Raw genomic sequence first — 19,076 nt, 5'->3', positions numbered from 1 at the left:
TCACTAATATCCATCAAAAAGTGGAGGATATAAATGAAAGTAGTTCCTGTTTATAGAATGCATGCCTTCCATCTACAGTTCTTCAGAACCATGATGAACTAAATGCAAACAACTGAATCACAAGCCTTATACTTCACTAGAGTGACCAAGTTAATTTTTCTATGTAGTAGAAACTTTGATCCTACCTAATACTGTTTAGACATTGTGTAGTTAACTTTTTACCCCTAGAATAAATTTCTTCAAGTCAATCACCCTTGTGGCCAGTGTGATTTCCTTTCTCCCTTCATCACTGACGTCCTCCCATCCCAAACTTAGCATCATTTCCTTTACTATCTTTTGTTGATATTGCAATAGTTCTTCTTTCTAAGGTGATCATTGCCTTTGAGAAGCTGATGAAAGGTATGGGGCCCAGAAAAAAAGAACATGCACTCAATTTTTAAAGAGTTTGAGATCCTGTACCCTACAATCACCCACACAAATAACTTTTTGTACCACTGTGCTTTTATAATTCCATACCACAACTCCTTTGTACACACTTAGACACACGAATTAAGCACTACTACAGTGACTGACATAATGCTTAAAATAATAAAATTCAGTCTCAATCAAGTTTCATCTAACTTAGCAAAATCTGAAGAATCCCAGATGAACTTTCTTACAAAGTTTTACCAAGTCTATTTGTATGATGAAGTTGCTTGCCTTAAAATGTCCTATAATGACTTCCTAAATTTATTATTAGTTCTGACACATCTGCTTGTAAAATCATGTAAGGCTCAAAAGTTATGTTTGAGGAAAAACACTCATGTTGATATTTTAGAAACTCTTGGATTTCAAAACTTGTTCTGCTCTGTCAAGCTATGTTCAACATGGAACAGTGAGGTTAGTTAGGAACTGAAAGTGATACCATCTCATAACTATCTAGTTTCCTTGTCAAACCAAGTAAAACATAAAAGATGAAACAGGGCAAATAGTCAAAGGGAAAGGAAAAATATACTCAAAGTGTTAATAGAGATAGATGCTTTATTTGATAGTGCTCTTCTTAAAACTGGAGGGTTCTTGGTATAGGTACAAAACTATTTGTGGAAACTATCAGTTAAATTTTATGTTTACTTAAAATTGTGATTACTGATTAAACCACAGTTTTGTGCTACAGTAAAAAAAGGAAAACCAAAAAATTTCAAAATCCCAACAGAATTTCAAAAACATGAAACTCTAGTGATACACTCAAAACTTTTCTTAGGTTTTATGATTGTGCAGGCACCCATTAGCCTCTCACCAGAACAGACAAGTCACAAAGAGCCTGTGACTCAAATTCTTCATTTGTAAATACTGGGGTAAAAGTCGCACCTATTAAGCTAGTTTTCAATTTGTGTCCACTTAGTGTGGAATTGACGAGACTTTAAATTTGCCATCTTAATCTACAAATCCCTTCCCACATAATGTAAGGCTGCATATTTCCTAAAACAATAACTCTTTGGCCACTGTTTTCCATTATGAATAGATAGTCCATGATTGAAAAGCAAATAGGAACCAAAATACAAATACAACAGGTCCATACCAAATGGCCAGATACCATGGGAAATGGTTTTATTTATATGTCCCCATCCCACCCACTACCCTGTCAAGTTGCTGCTCAAAATTAAAATCTAGATATGCAACATGTGGCATGTACTTCGGATCTGGACTAAGATTATTTGGTAGTATTTGCTGAATTTGTGCAGGAAAACCCTTTCCCCTCATGTCACCCAAATTACAAAGTTTACAAAAAGAGGAACCCTTTTAACTGAGTTGAAGAAATCCTGTATTTCCCAATGCAATATCAGGCCCCAAAGATTTCATTTTGCACATTCAGCGGCAGGAAATGGACTGCTACCATTGGTTCAACACTACCAGGACTGTGAGAAGTGCACAGTCTGCCTACCACTTTTAAGTGTTCATAATCAACTGGGTTGAAGTACTGTATGTCTACATAAACATACACAAAGGACAGTTGGTGGTACTTCACCCAGCCTCAACTCCCACGCTTCCCCCACTCCTCCAAAGAAATATTTCTTGGGAGAGCACATGGAGAGAGAGGCGGGGGGGCGGGGGGGTGACGCACGTAGGCGCCTCTTAGATTTCTGGTTAAGTTGAAGAATTGGGGGCCTACGTTGTGTTTTTCTTGATTTGAAAGGCTGTGAGCGGGCTCCCAAGTCCTGAGACCAAAAAGGAGGAAGGTTCCCCTGCCCCGGACCCTAAGTGTTGAGTCAAAACAGCAACTGACAAGAGGTGGGAGGGAAATGGAATCGCTCAAAGAAGGTTCTTGGCCACAAGTTAGACAAACAACAGCCCTACCCAATACTCTAGGACTCGGGGTCTCCCCAAGTTGGGGTGGGGCCTTTCTCCTTCCCTCACTGCCTCCCAGGCTGACAAGAGGGAGAAAGGGGTTAAGTGGAGAAGGGGGTGCTCTTCCGCCCCCACGCCGTCTCCGCGCCTCGGTTTGGCCGCTCCGTTCCTTTAGCAGCTCCCCGAGTAGCACAGCGAGGTCGCGGTCACCATTGGGAGGGGGCCCCGGGTTCCCCATGATCAACGGCAGGAGGACCCCGGGGCTCTCCCTATCCCCAAGGCCGGCGGGGGCTGCGGGAGCACTCACCAATTTGGGTTTGTTTTTCGTTTCCTCTTCGTTGGCAGCTCGGTTCCCCGCGCTCCGCTTGTTGCTCCGGCCCCCATACGGTTCCTCGCTGCCGCCTCCCGCTCCCGACGCCGCCGCCCCAGGCTGCTCCATCTTTCTCCGGCCCTGTCACCTGTGCCCTATAACCCCACCTCTCCTCAACTGAAGAAGCCCCCCTGGGCGCTCTGGCTGCCCAGCGCTGATTCGACAGCACGTCTTCCTTAGGGAGAGAGTGTCAGCCCGGGGAGTAGCCTAATTCAGGCCCCCGGGGCTGCCAGCTCCCAACACCCCCGACGCAACCACGCTGTTGCCACTACTCAGCTCTGGGGCAAGCCCTGCCCCTAAGCAGCTGCAATTACCACAGTCGCCGCCGCCCTCAGGGCGGTGTTTAGGGTGGAGGGAAAGTAGGTGCCTATCTCTTTAAGAGGGCCTCAACACACGTGATTCATCGAAGTGCCCGCAGTCGGCAGCCGGAGCGCGGAAAGCCGCTTCCTACTCAGGGTGCTGAGCCGGCCCCTGCTACTGAGCATGCCCGGCACAGTGACTGGAGCCCAACAGAGGACTTTCAGCTGTGGTTAATCACTGATTTCACTTCCTACCCGCCCAGCGTGAAATGGCAGAGACCTAATCAAGAGAGAGGGGTAGCCCATTTTAGAGATGAGGAAACTGAGGTCTAGGAGAATTCCCGTGTCAATTTCATCGGCACCCTGACCTGAGCGTCAGCTTCCAGAAGTGTACACCAAAGCACCTTTCCTTAGAGAGGCCTCAACAGGGGTGCGGTCTTGCTACACTTCGTGGGAAGGTTTAATTAGCAAGACAACTGGCAGCCTATAGGAAAACCGCAGGGAGTGCTGATTAATTACCTAGACAGATTGTATGGGTCAAAGTGGAAAGAGTGGGTGCTTCTGTTGCCACTATTGCGTTGTGACCAAAGAAATAACAGCCTTTCCCTTATTCCCAGGTTGCCAGGTAGTTGGAGCAGCGGGCGCCCACTGCTTAATCCCGAAGGTGTTGTTAGGGTCTTTAACCAAAGCACCGATTTAAAGTTTACAATTGCATCGAGTTCTATCTTAAGTTTCCCCGCACTAGTTTAGGTTTAGGTTTGTCGTGGGCAGTGAATAAGATATATGTGTCACAGCTTTGTTTAAAATATAAATCTCTAGACAAATGTAGGTGTTTTTATGCTGCAGGCCAGGGTGTAAAGTCTTTAGTCCCTGGAGTATACTAGCGTTTTGTCCATCCTTTATAAAGGAAACCTTTTAAAAATAAAGGTGTACACGAAGAACATTAGAAGGGCAAGGCAGTATTTGAATGAACCCCCATGGTGGAATAAGAGCCCATATGCTAGAGAAGCTACTTGGAAATGTAAAGTCCATAAACATGTCCACATGCTTGTTACTGAAGAAATCTTTATGGCCCTGGCTTCTTTTAAGCTTCTTCCGTTCAACCTGGAGTTCCCTATGCTGACTTCAGTTTGTATCTGAACATATTTATTCAGAGTGCATTACAGTGAATTAAACCATGATATAGGTGTGATAACGCAACTAACTTGGACAGTAGAATCAAAGAACATTGGATATCTTTGCCCTGGTCATTAACTTTCTTTTTACTAAAGTAGTAAACTAACCAAGGACAGGAGTGAAGAAGGAATGCACACTCCCAAACAGGTTGAACAAGGAGCCCCAAGGTAAATTTGCTATGTTGAAGTTCCTGTTTGACTTAAAATTTGATGTATATTTTGAATTTGACTCACTGTACACATATATGCATGCACAGGATTTAACTGATCTAAATGTGCCCCCTTCTGAAATACTGAAAATGGATGCTGCAGAAAGGAATGAACTATTTACCCAGTGCTTTCATATAATTTCTCTATGAGAGATATGGCTGTGGGTTGAAGTCAAGGGCCCTCCAAGTTCAAACATTACTCAATAATCTGTTGAGTTACAGCTGGGTGTGGTGGCACACACCTGGAATCCTAGCTACTTGGGAGGCTGAGGCAGAGGATTGTTAAGTTTGAAGCCAACCTCAGCAACTTAGCATGACCTTGTCTCAATAAAAAAACAAAAAAAGGCCTGGGAATGCCTCTCATTGGTTGAGCAGCCCTGGGTTCAATCCCCAATATGGCAAAAGAGAAAAAAAGGAAGAAAGAAACTTCTCAGTACACATAACTCTTCGGAGTATACCAGATGATAAACAAAGTACTGTGGGTACTTTATATGACATAATTTCTGTCCTTTAGAACCTCAATATAATGGAAGAGACAGACTGTTAAAGAATTGCACTACAGAGTAACAGATTTGAACAGGGAGCCTATGAAAGAGGTAGCTAACCAAGTGTCAAAGATTCAGGGACATCATCCCAAAGAAGATAATGTTCTAGCTGAGTGATAAAGTTCTGAATAAAGTCAGTAAGTATTTGTTGGCAACCTACTAGACAGTCATGATTTGCTCTTGTGAAGCCTTCAGGCTCTTTGAGAGGGTTTGAAACAAAAATATATTGAGCAATTTCAATACAAGTAAGTGAAGAGCATTCCAGGCAAAGGAAATGAAAATAGCACATGCAAAAAGACCCTATGGTTAAGAAATTGGACTGTGGGGGAGGTTGTTGGCAAGAGAAGAAGCAGAACAGATAAGGAAATCCAGATCATGAAGGCCCCCCTGTACTTGTAAATTTCATTTCATCACTATTTAAGAAATGGAGAGTGGGGGCAAGGGAAGGGTATTAAAATATGAATGATTTCTGTTAGGAGTACATAAATGGACTCATAAATTAACTAATATTATTTTGAATGTAAGGTTGCATTTCATTATCCTCAGGCAAGGCTAAGCTACCTTTGATATTCACTTAGAGAAAACTGGAAAAGATCTACAATATTTTTGGCAAAAAGTGAAAAAATAAAAATTAAAAATCCTGTTCCAGATATAGCTTATATTTGACTTTATTGTGATTATCTCAGCCCCTGTCTTAATTCTTGGTGTTTGTTTTTCAGCATTTTGCTCCAGTTAATATAAAGAACAGTTAAAAACAATAAAACAGAAATCCCTTATTTAGGCGTCAGGGTCATTGGCCTCTCTTAGAAGCTAATACACAAAAGGGGCCACAGCTCTCAGGCAAGGACATTTGTCACCAATTGTGAACCAAGGGCTTCACCAATTCCTGGAGCTGCCCTCATCTTACCTGTGATCCTTTGTTTTGCCTCCATGGGACACACAAATAGGCTGGTGGATGGAGAGAACTCTTTTCTCTGATGCTGAAGAAAAGAGGCTACCCCATCAGGTGGAGTATCAAAACTGTACTTTAGACCCACTGATCCTGTGGCCTCTCCCTTTGGCTTCTGGTGATTCCTAGCACCCAATCAGCATTTAAAAGCTAGCTCTGGGAAGAAAGAAAGATAAGAGGCTGGTAGACTCTATCTTTCTTCAAACTGACCTTAGGGCCATCCTTTATCCTCATCTAAACAATCTGGGTCATTCATAGAGAAATTAAAGGAAACATGGATCAGAAAAAATGAGAAATCACCAACTCCAGGGTCACAGCAAAAATATTTATGAATTAAAAGATAACTACAAGTAAACAAGTATTTATTTTAAACATATGTTATGTGGCTAACACCAAACTGGATATCATGCAGATGATTAAAACAAAGGGCCAAACATTCTGCTATAACATGTCTTCCTGAAAAATCTTTCATTCTTCAAAATTGCATGCCTAAGATAATCAGGCTTGCAGAAAAATATGGTTAAGGAAAACCACTTAAATCTAATGCAACTTTGTGATCAGAGCACTAAAGAAAACAATAACCATACTAACAAAAATACTGATGAGGTTAAATCTCCATTGGCATTTACACCAAGTATCAAGCATCACAGTCATCAATCCTTGGTAGACTTCATGCTTCTGCTGCTTCTTTCCTGTGTGGATCCTCAAAGGCAACAGATGCCATTTTCACCAGAATTAAAAATCTAATTGAAGAGTATCCAACTTTTTCTCTTTCCTTTTTTTTTAATACTGTGGATTGAATTCAGGATGCTTTACCACTGAGCTACACCCCTAGTTCTTTTTATTATTTTTAATTTTTGATTTGAAATGGGTTCTCAATGTTATCAAATCTCAAATTTGGGATTCTCCTGCCTCAGTCTCCCAAAAATCTGGGATTATAGGTGTGCACCACTGTACCTGGCAATTTTTTAAAAACATGTAATGAAAGGTCTTCACAGCTTTATTATCAGTTCTCACAGCTTCAAGAGATAGTTTAAAGTTGTTGAAAACTTCAAAGTTTAATCCACTAAACCAGTCAACTTACACTTTAAGGCAGAGTCATATGCACAATTTTTCACTTTTTAAGTCTTCATATATTGTTAAGACTTCTCCTTAATAGTGTTACCGCTGTTTACCAGTCCTTGCTTCCCCAATGCTGAAGTATAACACCAGAGAAGCACTTCGAGACAAGTTTAGAGTGGAAAGTAGAAGTTTTATTAAAGGACAGCAGAAAAGACTTCTCCCTGGAGGAAGAAGGGGACCGAAAAGGCAGAATCTGTGAAAGGGGGAGGTCTTCCCTTTTTTATAGCTAAGATCTTCTTTCAGCTTTCCCACACTCCAGTCCTTTGTTTCCCTTTATCTTTCAGTGGTAGAATGCAGGTGGGAAGGCCCAAAAGGTGGGAGATAGGGGGGCTGAAGGAGTAATCTGGAAAAGAAGGGCCTGGAGTGGCTTTTGGATTAGCACTTCCCTGTTTGCTGCTTCATTAACAGTTCTTTAGGATGAGTTTGGGGGACCTTGGGGACATTAACATTTCAATTTCCCCAAGTGCTGCTCTGCTTTCCTGGACTCCATTCTCTATAATGGCCTCCATTCTTTATCTTATGTTAGACCAGATTTACCTAACTACACTAACTACCTATCTGTAAATCTGGCTTCAATAGTGAGGAAAGTTTGCTTTGGATTACTTCAAAACTTAAAGAACAAAGAAAATTCACACTTGAATCAACTGGACTTCCACATTATTTTGACATCATTATCCTATTTACTAATTGCTAAAGTACTATTTCTGGTACACAAATGCTTGTAAAGGAACAGACTATGTAATAGAAAAGCTCTGCTATCAATAGACCTAAAATCTACTTCAGAAGACAAACAAGAAATCAAAGATGTAAAACAGGAAATTAGCTGCCTATTTCAGAGATACTGATTCTAAATTCAACATAATAAAGTGAAGGGGAGAGATCAGTTAGGCCTAGAATAGATGATAAAGTTTTCAAGGGGGTAATACTTGAGCTGCTGAACTCTAAAGTAGAAATCAGATTTGAATAGGCAAAACAAAGGAAGTAAGGAAAAGATGACATATGGAATTGTCTGGAAACAATACTGACCTATAATGCCGAGGGGCCAGTGGGACTTGACTAGAATGTTGAGAACCTGGCTATTGAAGAATAGTAGGAAACATGGTTATACCCACAGCCTTTTCCCACTATGCAAACAGATTTGAATGTACCACATAGTGGTAGTAACTGATAAGGATCTTTAACAGGGAAGTTATAAAACAAGGAGTGTTTTAAGAGCTGATTTGGCAGTAGTATGCAGAATGACTTTGAACACTGATTTTCAAATTAATTTTCCCATTAGTACAGGAATTATTTTTGTAAATAAAGTCCTTCACAGAACACCAATATACACATAGATACAGGGCTGATTTATTTGAAGTTGGTGTGGAAGCAGAGACCTGCTCATGTTCACTTGGTTTCCCTCTCATCCTCTGAGAACCCTTTGAGGCACCACTGTTGAACTCGGGCTAAAACAAGATAAATCCTGAGGATTGGAACTACAGAGGCCCCAGAGGAAATGAAGTGCAAGGAATGAATCCAAGAGATGTTATAAAAGAAACAAACTATTTCTCCTCACTGATTATATGCAGGAAACAAAGGAAAATAAAGAGTAACAAGAATTAGCAAAACATTGGCCCAAGAAAATAAAAGAAGACTAGTGGTAAACTGGGAGATATTATCTCAACAGGTGCTTTCATTTTCAGGCAGAGCCAGATCAAGAATCCTGGTATCTAGAAACTGAAGAAACCAATTAAGGCAGGACAGGAAAGCTAAGAAGGTCCCTGTAATCACCAACAGGAAGAACCTGGACAAGCTGGTAAAGCATAAGGGGAGTATAATAGTAGGCAACAAACAGGCAAGCAGCCAGACTCTGGAAGTTCAGCAATGGATATCCTGGCAAGCAGACAGAAAATTAAAATCCAGAAAATCTGACAGCAGGCAATAAGCAGAGATTGAATCAAATAGTATGTAGCAGGAATCCAGTCATAGAGATTGGAATTAAGAAACAAAATACAAGTCCCTTAAGAAGTCTAGCAATACAAGTGTGAACAAGACAGAGAAGCATATTAGATGAAGTTCATGAAAGAGAGGCAGATACAGGCAAATAAAACTGGTGCCAAAAACGCCCAATTACTTCACCTGATCTGTGAGGTCAGAGTAAGTCCACCAGCAATAGGTCCACTTGAGGCTAAACCACCAAACTACTAAAATTCTGTTCCTTAAATCCTGTCTGCTAGGTGCAAGACTGGTCCCAGTGGAGGAAAAGACCACCAACAAAAAAGACCTGGAAATAATAAACAGAGATGGTCATTTACTTGAAAGTACAGATTAATGGTTTGAATGTACCAGTTATAGGGTTTTGGAGATAGGAAGCCTGGCAGGTAAAGCATAGCCCTGGCAAAGTTTGTCTAAGATAAAACAGCACCATTTTCTCCTTTTGAAAAAAATGTCAAACTTCATAGAGACTTTAAAAATGCCCAGATTCATGTCCCCTATGCTTTAATGCAGTATGCTGAAAATCAACCCTTTGAATTTTACATGGAAAATATATTTCCAACAAAGAACAGACTTCCCTGTTATACATTAACTAAAGTCCCAAAGTGATTTTCAAGTGTGGCTTAACAGATCATGAATGGTAATTGTACAATCTATAAGTTACTAAGATGTAAGCATAGAAATGAACAGAGTAAGAAAAGCTTTCAATTTTCTTGCTAAATTATGTGGATCAGAGAGACACATGATGGTATTTAGGGATATGTATTTTATGAAGTTTATACTTGTTTTAAAAATCAGTATATGCAGTCTCATGAAAATGAATATAGTCCAAAAGCAGAACTAAAATTGTGCAATTATTATCTCTTTTATTTTGTGGTTTATGTTTATTTTCTGACCTTTTCAAAATATGAATTACATGAAAACTAAAGAACATGTGTTGACATCTGTAAATTATAAAAACATATCTGGGGATCAGTAACTAGGCAAGCCTAAATTCAGGTTTATTTGTATTTTATATATTCTCTTCCATCCGTTTTAACATCTTGAAATAAATAAAATTCACATATCATAAATCTACTTTAAAGTGTCCAGTATATTCATGAAATTGTACACAATTTGAGAATATTTTCATCAACTAGAAAGAAAAAATCTACTCCTTAGTCATTACTTCCCCTGGTCCTCACAATTGCAATTGCCCCCAGCCCAAGGCAACTACTTATTCACTTCATGTCTCTGTAGATTGCCTATCATGGACATTTCATAGGAATAGAATCATGCAATATGTGGTCTTCTGTGACTGGTGTCTTTCTCTGAGAATAATGTCTTCAACTTTCATCCATCCTGTACCAAGTTTTATTTGCTCATTCTTACCTGTTTATTGGACATAGATAGAAGTCAGTTGTTTAAGCCCACTCCCTTCTGTGCACACAGCAACAAACTGCTTGCAATTCCAAAGAGCTGACATTCTCACATGAACATCAATCTTGCATACCTCTCTTGCAAAAAGAGGGAATTTGGGGTTCAATTCTTACATAATGATATAATGGAATTCTAACCTAGGTTCCAATATCTCACATTTTACAGAAATGACCACAAACACTGTATGTGATCAAGTATACATTATGTGCCAGAACAGCTCTTAAGAGTTTATATAAATTGATTAAATTTATTTAAGTTGATTAAACCAGGTAACCTAGAAACCAATTGCATTGTTTTTTACCTAATAGTCCAGCACAGAATACTGGATCTTATTTATTGTTAAGTCTTCTATGCCAACATATTAAACGTGAAAATTTACATCTACAACGGCATCAGATCATTCCTAAGGCCTTCTTTGTGGAAATTGGCAACCAATTTTATTTTATTTTGCCTTGCATATGCTCGGCAAATGCTCAATCACTGAGATACATCCCCATCACATGAATTTTTAAGAATATTTGAGGGAAAGACTTTTGGTCACTCTATGAATGCCCAAATAACTATTTTCCTGCTGTTTTATTTTATTTATTACTGTTTTCAAATAAAGCCCTGTAACATTGGCCTTCTACTGAACCTAGATGCAAAAATCCTCAATAAAATTCTGGTGAATCAGATACAAAAACACATCAAAAAAATTGTGCACCATGATCAAGTAGGATTCATCCCTGGGATGCAAGGATGGTTCAATATACGGAAATCAATAAATGTTATTCACCACATCAATAGACTTAAAGATAAGAACCATATGATCATCTCAATAGATGCAGAAAAAGCATTCGACAAAGTACAGCATCCCTTTATGTTCAAAACACTAGAAAAACTAGGGATAACAGGAACTTACCTCAACATTGTAAAAGCTATATATGCTAAGCCTCAGGCTAGCATCATTCTGAATGGAGAAAAATTGAAAGCATTCCCTCTAAAATCTGGACAAGACAGGGATGCCCTCTATCACCACTTCTATTCAATATAGTCCTCGAAACACTGGCCAGAGCAATTAGACAGATGAAAGAAATTAAAGGCATAAAAATAGGAAAAGAAGAACTTAAATTATCACTATTTGCAGACTACATGATTCTATACCTAGAAGACCCCAAAGGGTCTACAAAGAAACTACTAGAATTAATAAATGAATTCAGCAAAGTGGCAGGATATAAAATCAACACGCATAAATCAAAGGCATTCCTGTATATCAGCAACAAAACTTCTGAACTGGAAATGAGGACAACCACCTCATTCACAATATCCTCAAAAAAAAAATAAAATACTTGGGAATCAACCTAACAAAAGAGGTGAAAGACTTATACAATGAAAACTACAGAACCCTAAAGAGAGAAATAGAAGAAGATCCTAGAAGATGGAAAAATATACCCTGTTCATGGGTAGGCAGAACTAACATCATCAAAATGGCGATATTACCAAAAGCTCTCTATAGGTTCAATGCAATGCCAATCAAGATCCCAACAGCATTTCTTGTAGAAATAGATAAAGCAATCATGAAATTCATATGGAAAAATAAAAGACCCAGAATAGCAAAAGCAACTCTAAGCAGGAAGTGTGAATCAGGCGATATAGCGATACCAGATTTCAAACTATACTACAGAGCAATAGTAACAAAAACAGCATGGTACTGGTACCAAAACAGGCGGGTGGGCCAATGGTACAGAATAGAGGACACAGAGACTAATCCACAAAGCTACAACTATCTTATATTTGATAAAGGGGCTAAAAGCATGCAATGGAGGAAGGATAGCATCTTTAACAAATGGTGCTGGGAAAACTGGAAATCCATTTGCATCAAAATGAATCTGAATCCCTATCTCTCGCCATGCACAAAAGTTAACTCAAAATGGATGAAGAAGCTTGATATCAAATCAGAGACTCTGCATCTGATAGAAGAAAAAGTTGGCTATGATTTACATATTGTGGGGTCGGGCTCCAAATTCCTTAATAGGACACCCATAGCACAAGAGTTAATAACAAGAATCAACAATTGGGACTTACTTGAACTAAAAAGTTTTTTCTCAGCAAGAGAAACAATAAGAGAGGTAAATAGGGAGCCTACATCATGGGAACAAATTTTTACTCCTCACACTTCAGATAGAGCCCTAATATCCAGAGTATACAAAGAACTCAAAAAATTAAACAATAAGATAACAAATAACCCAATCAACAAATGGGCCAAGGGCCTGAACAGACACTTCTCAGAGGAGGACATACAATCAATCAACAAGTACATGAAAAAGTGCTCACCATCTCTAGCAGTCAGAGAAAGGCAAATCAAAACCACCCTAAGATACCATCTCACTCCAGTAAGATTGGCAGCCATTATGAATTCAAACAACAAGTGCTGGCAAGGATGTGGGGAAAAGGGTACACTTGTACATTGCTGGTGGGACTGCAAACTGGTGCAGCCAATTTGGAAAGCAGTATGGAGATTCCTTGGAAAGCTGGGAATGGAACCACCATTTGACCCAGCTATTCCTCTTCTTGGACTATTCCCTAAAGACCTTGAAAGAGCGTACTATAGGGACACTGCTACAACAATGTTCACAGCAGCAAAATTCACAATAGCTAGACTGTGGAACCAACCTAGATGCCCTTCAATAGATGAATGGATAAAAAATGTGGCATTTATACACCATGGAGTATTACGCAGCACTAAAAAATGACAAAATCATGGAATTTGCAGGGAAATGGATGGCACTAGAGCAGATTATGCTAAGTGAAGCTAGCCAATCCCTTAAAAATAAATGCCAAATGTCTTCTTTGATATAAGGAGAGCAACTAAGAACAGAATAGAGAGGAAGAGCATGAGAAGAAGATTACCACTAAACAGGGAGGAGAGGTGGGAGGAAAAGAGAGAGAGAAGGGAAATTGCATGGTAAAGGAAGGAGACCCTCATTGTTATACAAAATTACATATAAGAGGAAGTGAGGGGAAAGGGGAAAAAAACAAGAGAGAGAAATGAATTACAGTAGATGGGGTAGGGAGAGAAGATGGGAAGGGAGGGGAGGGGAGGGAAGGGGACAGGAGGGGGGATAGTAGAGGATAGGAAAGGCAGCAGAATACAACATACACTAGTATGGCAGTAGGTAAAAAAGTGGATGTGTAACCGATGTGAATCTGCAATATGTATATAGGGTAAAAATGGGAGTTCATAATCCGCTTGAATCAAATGTATGAAATATGATATGTCAAGAACTTTGAAATGTTTTGATCAATTAATCATGAAAAAAAAGAAAGGACAGTCTAGAGAAAGAATAGCTGAAAGAGTGAGCTGAAGATAAGTTAATAATAATAATAATAATTAAAAAAAATTAACAGAGTGCAAAGCATAAAAATCTTCATCAGATTTGGCTTGTGGACCCAAGAATATGCAAGATGGAATCAGGATCAAAGTAAGATGGTATCTTCCACATGCACATCAGATACAGCACTAATCTCTAGAAAATATAAATAACTCAAAATCTTAACACACACACACACACACACACAGAAAAACCCAAATAACCTAATCAATAAATGGGCTAAGGAACTGAACAGACACTTCTCAGAAGAAGATATCCAATAAATCAACAAATAAATGGCAAAAATGTTTAACATCTCTAGCAATTAGAGAAATGTAAATCAAAACCACTCTAAGATTTCATCTCACTCCAGTCAGAATGGCAGCTATTAAGAATACAAACAATAAGGGCTGGGATTGTGGCTCAGTTGGTAGAGTGTTTGCCTAGCATGTGTGAGGCTCTGGATGCGATTCTCAGCACCACGTATAAGCAAATAAATAAAGGTCAATCAACAACTAAAATTTTTTTTAAAAAAGAATACAAACAATAAGTGTTGGTGAGTGTGTGGGGAAAAATGTACACTCATACATTGCTGGTGGGACTGCAAATTGGTGCAGCCAATATGGAAAGCAGAGTGGAGATTCCTTGAAAAACTGGGAATGGAACCACCACTTGACCCAGCTATCCCACTCCTTGGTTTATACCCAAAGGACTTAAAAACAGCATACTACATTGATGCAACTGTATCAATATTTATAGAAGCATAATTCACAGTAGCAAAATTATGGAACCAACCTAGATACCCTTCAGTAGATTAATGGATAAAGAAAATGTGGTATATATACATAATGGTATATTACTCAGCACTAAGAGAGAATAAAATCATGGCATTTGCAGGTAAATGGATGGAGATGGAGAATATACTGCTAAGTGAAGTAAGCCAATCCCCCAAAAAACAAATGTCAAATATTTTCTCTGATTTAAGGATGCTGATTCATAATGGGGATGCTGGGGCAGCATGGGAGGAATAGATGAACTTTAGATAGAGCAAAGGGGACTGGGCATGGGGGTAGTAAAGACAGTGGAATGAGACAGACATCATTACCCTAAAAATGTATGAAAACACAAATGGTTTGACTCTACTTTGTGTACAACCAGAGACATGAAAAATTGTACTCTATGTAATATGAATTGAATTGCATTCTGCTGTCATATATAACAAATGAGAATAAATTTAATTTTTTTTAAAGTAAGATGGTATCTTAAGGAAGAAAGGAGAATCAGTGGTAAACAACATACTAGCATTCACAAACTAACTTTATTGGTTAGCTGATATAACCAACATAGATATGTTGGTCTGGTTCAAGGGATCAAAGCCACTTATATATTTCAATGATAAACACAATAATAAAACCAGAATCTGGGCTAGTGGAAAAGAGAATAAAAATATAAGAACAGATTTCACAGGTAAGTTTCTCAGAATTTGATGACCTGATATAGGCAATGGATAGAGTAAAAGATGATTCTGTGATCTGAAGAATGATAAAACTACATTCAAATTGGAAATCTAGAAGCAGACATGTATTTGTTAAATTACAAAGATGAGCTATATATAGAAAAAGCAACACTTCAGATGCCTGCAAGAAGTGCAGATGGAGATTTCATTAGAAATTAACTCTGGTACTTCTGAAAATGTATGCAGACAAAGATGAAATTTGGACACAAAGATGAAGATTTAGAGTCATTTGAGTAACATATTAGATGAAGATACAGGAGTAGGTGAAATCATCAGAGTATAGACAGCTATGAGAATCAAGGAAAGAAGCGCGTGGGAAGCTCATTTTAAGTGTGGACAGGGGAAAAAAATCACCCAAGGATAGAGCCTAATGGAGTTTATTACTCATAGTAGATTCTGAGATTTCAGTACTGAGTGACAAGGGGTTGGGGTGGGGTGATAACATGATACAATAATGCAGATTGGGGGAAATACTGGATGGCTGGATACTAACAACAAAAATGATAAACCAGGTGCAGTGTCAAGCATCTGTAATCTTAGCCATTCAGGAGCCTGAGTTAAGAGAATTGCTTGAGCCTGAATTCAGAACAAGCCTGGACAGTATAACAAACCATGTCTCAAAAAAAAAAAAAAAATACACACACACACACACACACACACACACACACATACATATATACAAAAATTCAAACAAGTAGGATGGATCCAGGAGAGTGCAATAATATAGAAGCCATACATAAACCTTGAAGAGATGCTAGTCAGAAAGGATGAGGGCTTTGGTGACATTAAAGACAGAAATCAGGAAACTGATGGCAGATTGCTTCTTCTAGAAATGAGGTATCCTTGAAAGACTATACCCATATCAAAAATAAAGCTCAAAAACTCCACTTTTGAAATTGCTTTCAGAGACAGTTCACCAGCCAAACAAGAAAAACACTCTCATTTCTCCATAGTCAGAGGGTACCCACTCTTGGAATTTATGTGTGTTTATTTCTCTCTTTTACTCCTCCCCCTTCTCTTATGCAAGTTAATTCATTATTCTCCCTTTTCTGTCAGATGTAGTAGTCCTAACACTGAATGCCTGTTCCTCAGTCTCTGCTGGTGTTGGCCTGTTAACAGACACAGAGTAAACAGGGTATACAGGGTAGAGCTACTTTCAAGGAGCCAAATTCAATCTAGCAGCCAAGGAGAGCAGTAGTTAGAATGTATCAGAAACGACACCATAATTTTATTTGTGCTCTAGAAGGCTGCTATAAGTGCTGAAGGTTTATAATGTGCAAATTACAGTAAGTTAAGAATTGCTTAGATCTATGCTTATATATTAAAAGGCATATACAAAGCCCACAAATAGATACACACATAGATAATCCTTAATTAATCATGTTAACATGTACACATACAAACATGCCCATTTTATTAATGACAGAAAGAAAGAATATGAATATGAGAGGCCACAGTTATTTTGGTTATTTGGGAGTAGATTGCTTTTCACTTTTTAAATTCATTCTTTCTTTTCTAGAAAGTGGAACTGGCTTAATTTGGATAGTGAGCTAGACTTTGGAAATACATTCAAGATCTTTCCAGCAAAGATGCTATATCTTGATGCTGAGTTCCTACCTCTAGGCAGCACATTAAATTTCTAACATTAGGGTCACTCAAGATCATTCATGCTAGAGACTTGCCTCTGAGTGATTATGGCAAAACCAGAGGGTTTACCATGTTGTCTTCAGAAGTGAGGATTCTTAGCCACACCAGCCAGCTTTGCACATCAAAAGAATTCACAAAGAAGGGCTCAAAAAAACAAGCCATAGAGATAAACAGGTGGCCAATATTAATAGTGTTGGGTTTCAGTGTTAACTGGAAACATTTTAGAAATGAAAATTCTTGAGCACCAACCCAAACCTACTGGATTGGAAACTCTATGGTGAGATCCAGCAATCCATATTTTAATAAGTCCCCCACCTGATTCTGATGCTCAAATAAAGTATGAGAATAACTGAAGTAGAAGCAAAAAAGTAATGATCAGGGGGGGTTAGAGAATAGAGGGAAGAGACTAATAAGGTAACAGTGATGGAGATGTAATTGAATTACAGAGGGGAAAACTGAAGGTGTAGTTCACCAAAATGGCATCTCTCTGACTGCCTTCTCAATAAATTCTATTATGCTGATGTTTTAAAAAGTGCAAAACTGCACATTTAAAATGCAGCAATAAATAGGGTGACAACCAAAATGTTCAGTGAAGGACAATAACAGAGTCAGAATAGATGGCATAAGAGATGGATCAAATCCAAACCAGTAGAAACTCTCAAGAGTGGAACAGTGTACCACAGTGGTAGAAGAGCAAAGAGATGACTCCATTGCTTCTGATGGTTAGGGAAGCTCTGACACTGCTAGAGAGGAGAACAGGCAGCTCCATGGATTGGAATGGGGTCAAGGAAGGAAGATAGACATATCAGTGTTTGTGTTCCAAAATTACCTGAGTGGGTATTTGAAAGAATGAAGGCATTTAGTATAATACAGGCCCTCAGTATTTTGGCAGGGAATATCACCTATGAAACTGCCTTATTCCACATTCACAGTCCTCAAGTGAGTGGAATATCTCATGTAAACAGAAATCAATGGATCTGTGTTATGAGTTATTCCCTAAAGGTTCTTGTGTGTTATGATTTAGATATGAGGTGTCCCCAAAAAGCTCATGTGTAAAACAATGCAAGAAAGTTTAGAGGTGAAATGATTGGGTTTTGAGAGTGTTAACCTAACCAGTGAATTGCTCCACTCAAATGAATTAACTGGGTGGTAAATACAGGTAGGTAAGGAGTGGCTGGAGAAGGTGATTCACTGGGTGTATGCCCTGGAAGGGTACATCTTCCTTGTGGTCCTTCCCTCCACCTCTCTCTTTTTCTTTCTCCCTCTCTGTTTCCTGACCCTGCCATGAGCTAAGCAACTTTCCTCCACTGGGCCCTTCTGCCATGATGTTCTGCTTCAACTTGAGCCCAGAGCAATGCAGTTGGCCATCTATGGACTGAGACCTCTGAAACCATGAGCCCCAAATAGACTTTCCCTCCTTTAAGCTGTTCTTGTTGGGTATACCGGTCACAGTGACTAAAAGGTAACTAAAACAATCTGTAGCAAGTAGATAAACATTTAAACCTAAGATGGTTTGTGAACTAGTTTTTTTTCCTATTTCAGATATACTTGCTAGGGGGTTTTATAGTTATCATGCATGCACAGACTGTGAGAAGAAACTACCTAGGGCTGGTAGAAAGCCCAGGTTTTAAGGTCAAAGACCTGAAAACCAACACATCTGGGTAGTTTGACTTGAGGCAATGGGAAGGAGCAAGGAGGTGTTTGCTCAGATAAATAGACTTAGCAGAGTCCACTGTAAATGCAGGCTATAGGTAGTACCTAAGAATCAAGTTGGGTGGGTGGACTGAGGCAGTGAGGGATCCAGGTAGCCAATGACTGTGTTCAACATCAGGCAAGGATTTATTGAACAAGGAACAGTTTTATCTGCATGTACCACAATTCCAACTGCTCAACAGAGAAGTAGTTTTCAATCTATTTCACACTGGGATATGTCTGATGGATGAAGATCCTTGATTCAAATCTTTGCTCCTCCATTATGCACTGTATAATTTCAGGCATGTTGCTTAATTCCACTGTGCCTGTTTCTTCATCTGTAAAATAGTGCCTGCTTCATAGCATTGATTCAAGTTAAATGAGATTGTGTGTGCCAAATGATTAATTCAGGCTCTGATACATAAAATCTGATACATAAAATGCTTAATACATTTCAGCTATTCTTGTCAGAGGAAGTAGGTGT

General features: G+C 39.0%; 1 protein-coding gene across 1 annotated transcript in view; it reads right to left on the bottom strand.

The window, feature by feature from the left end:
* Positions 1–2,972, bottom strand: part of Diaph2 (diaphanous related formin 2) — an 821,535-nt gene extending 818,563 nt beyond the window's left edge. The window contains exon 1 of the mRNA XM_077793878.1: positions 2,633–2,972. Within this exon, the coding sequence (XP_077650004.1) occupies positions 2,633–2,764 (132 nt within the window). The 5' untranslated portion in view covers positions 2,765–2,972. The remainder of the gene's footprint in view (positions 1–2,632) is intronic.
* Positions 2,973–19,076: the final 16,104 nt, after the last annotated feature.

This window comes from Urocitellus parryii, chromosome X, assembly GCF_045843805.1.
Source record: "Urocitellus parryii isolate mUroPar1 chromosome X, mUroPar1.hap1, whole genome shotgun sequence".
Taxonomy (NCBI): Eukaryota; Metazoa; Chordata; class Mammalia; order Rodentia; family Sciuridae; genus Urocitellus; species Urocitellus parryii.
This window is presented reverse-complemented; position numbering and strand designations above follow the sequence as displayed.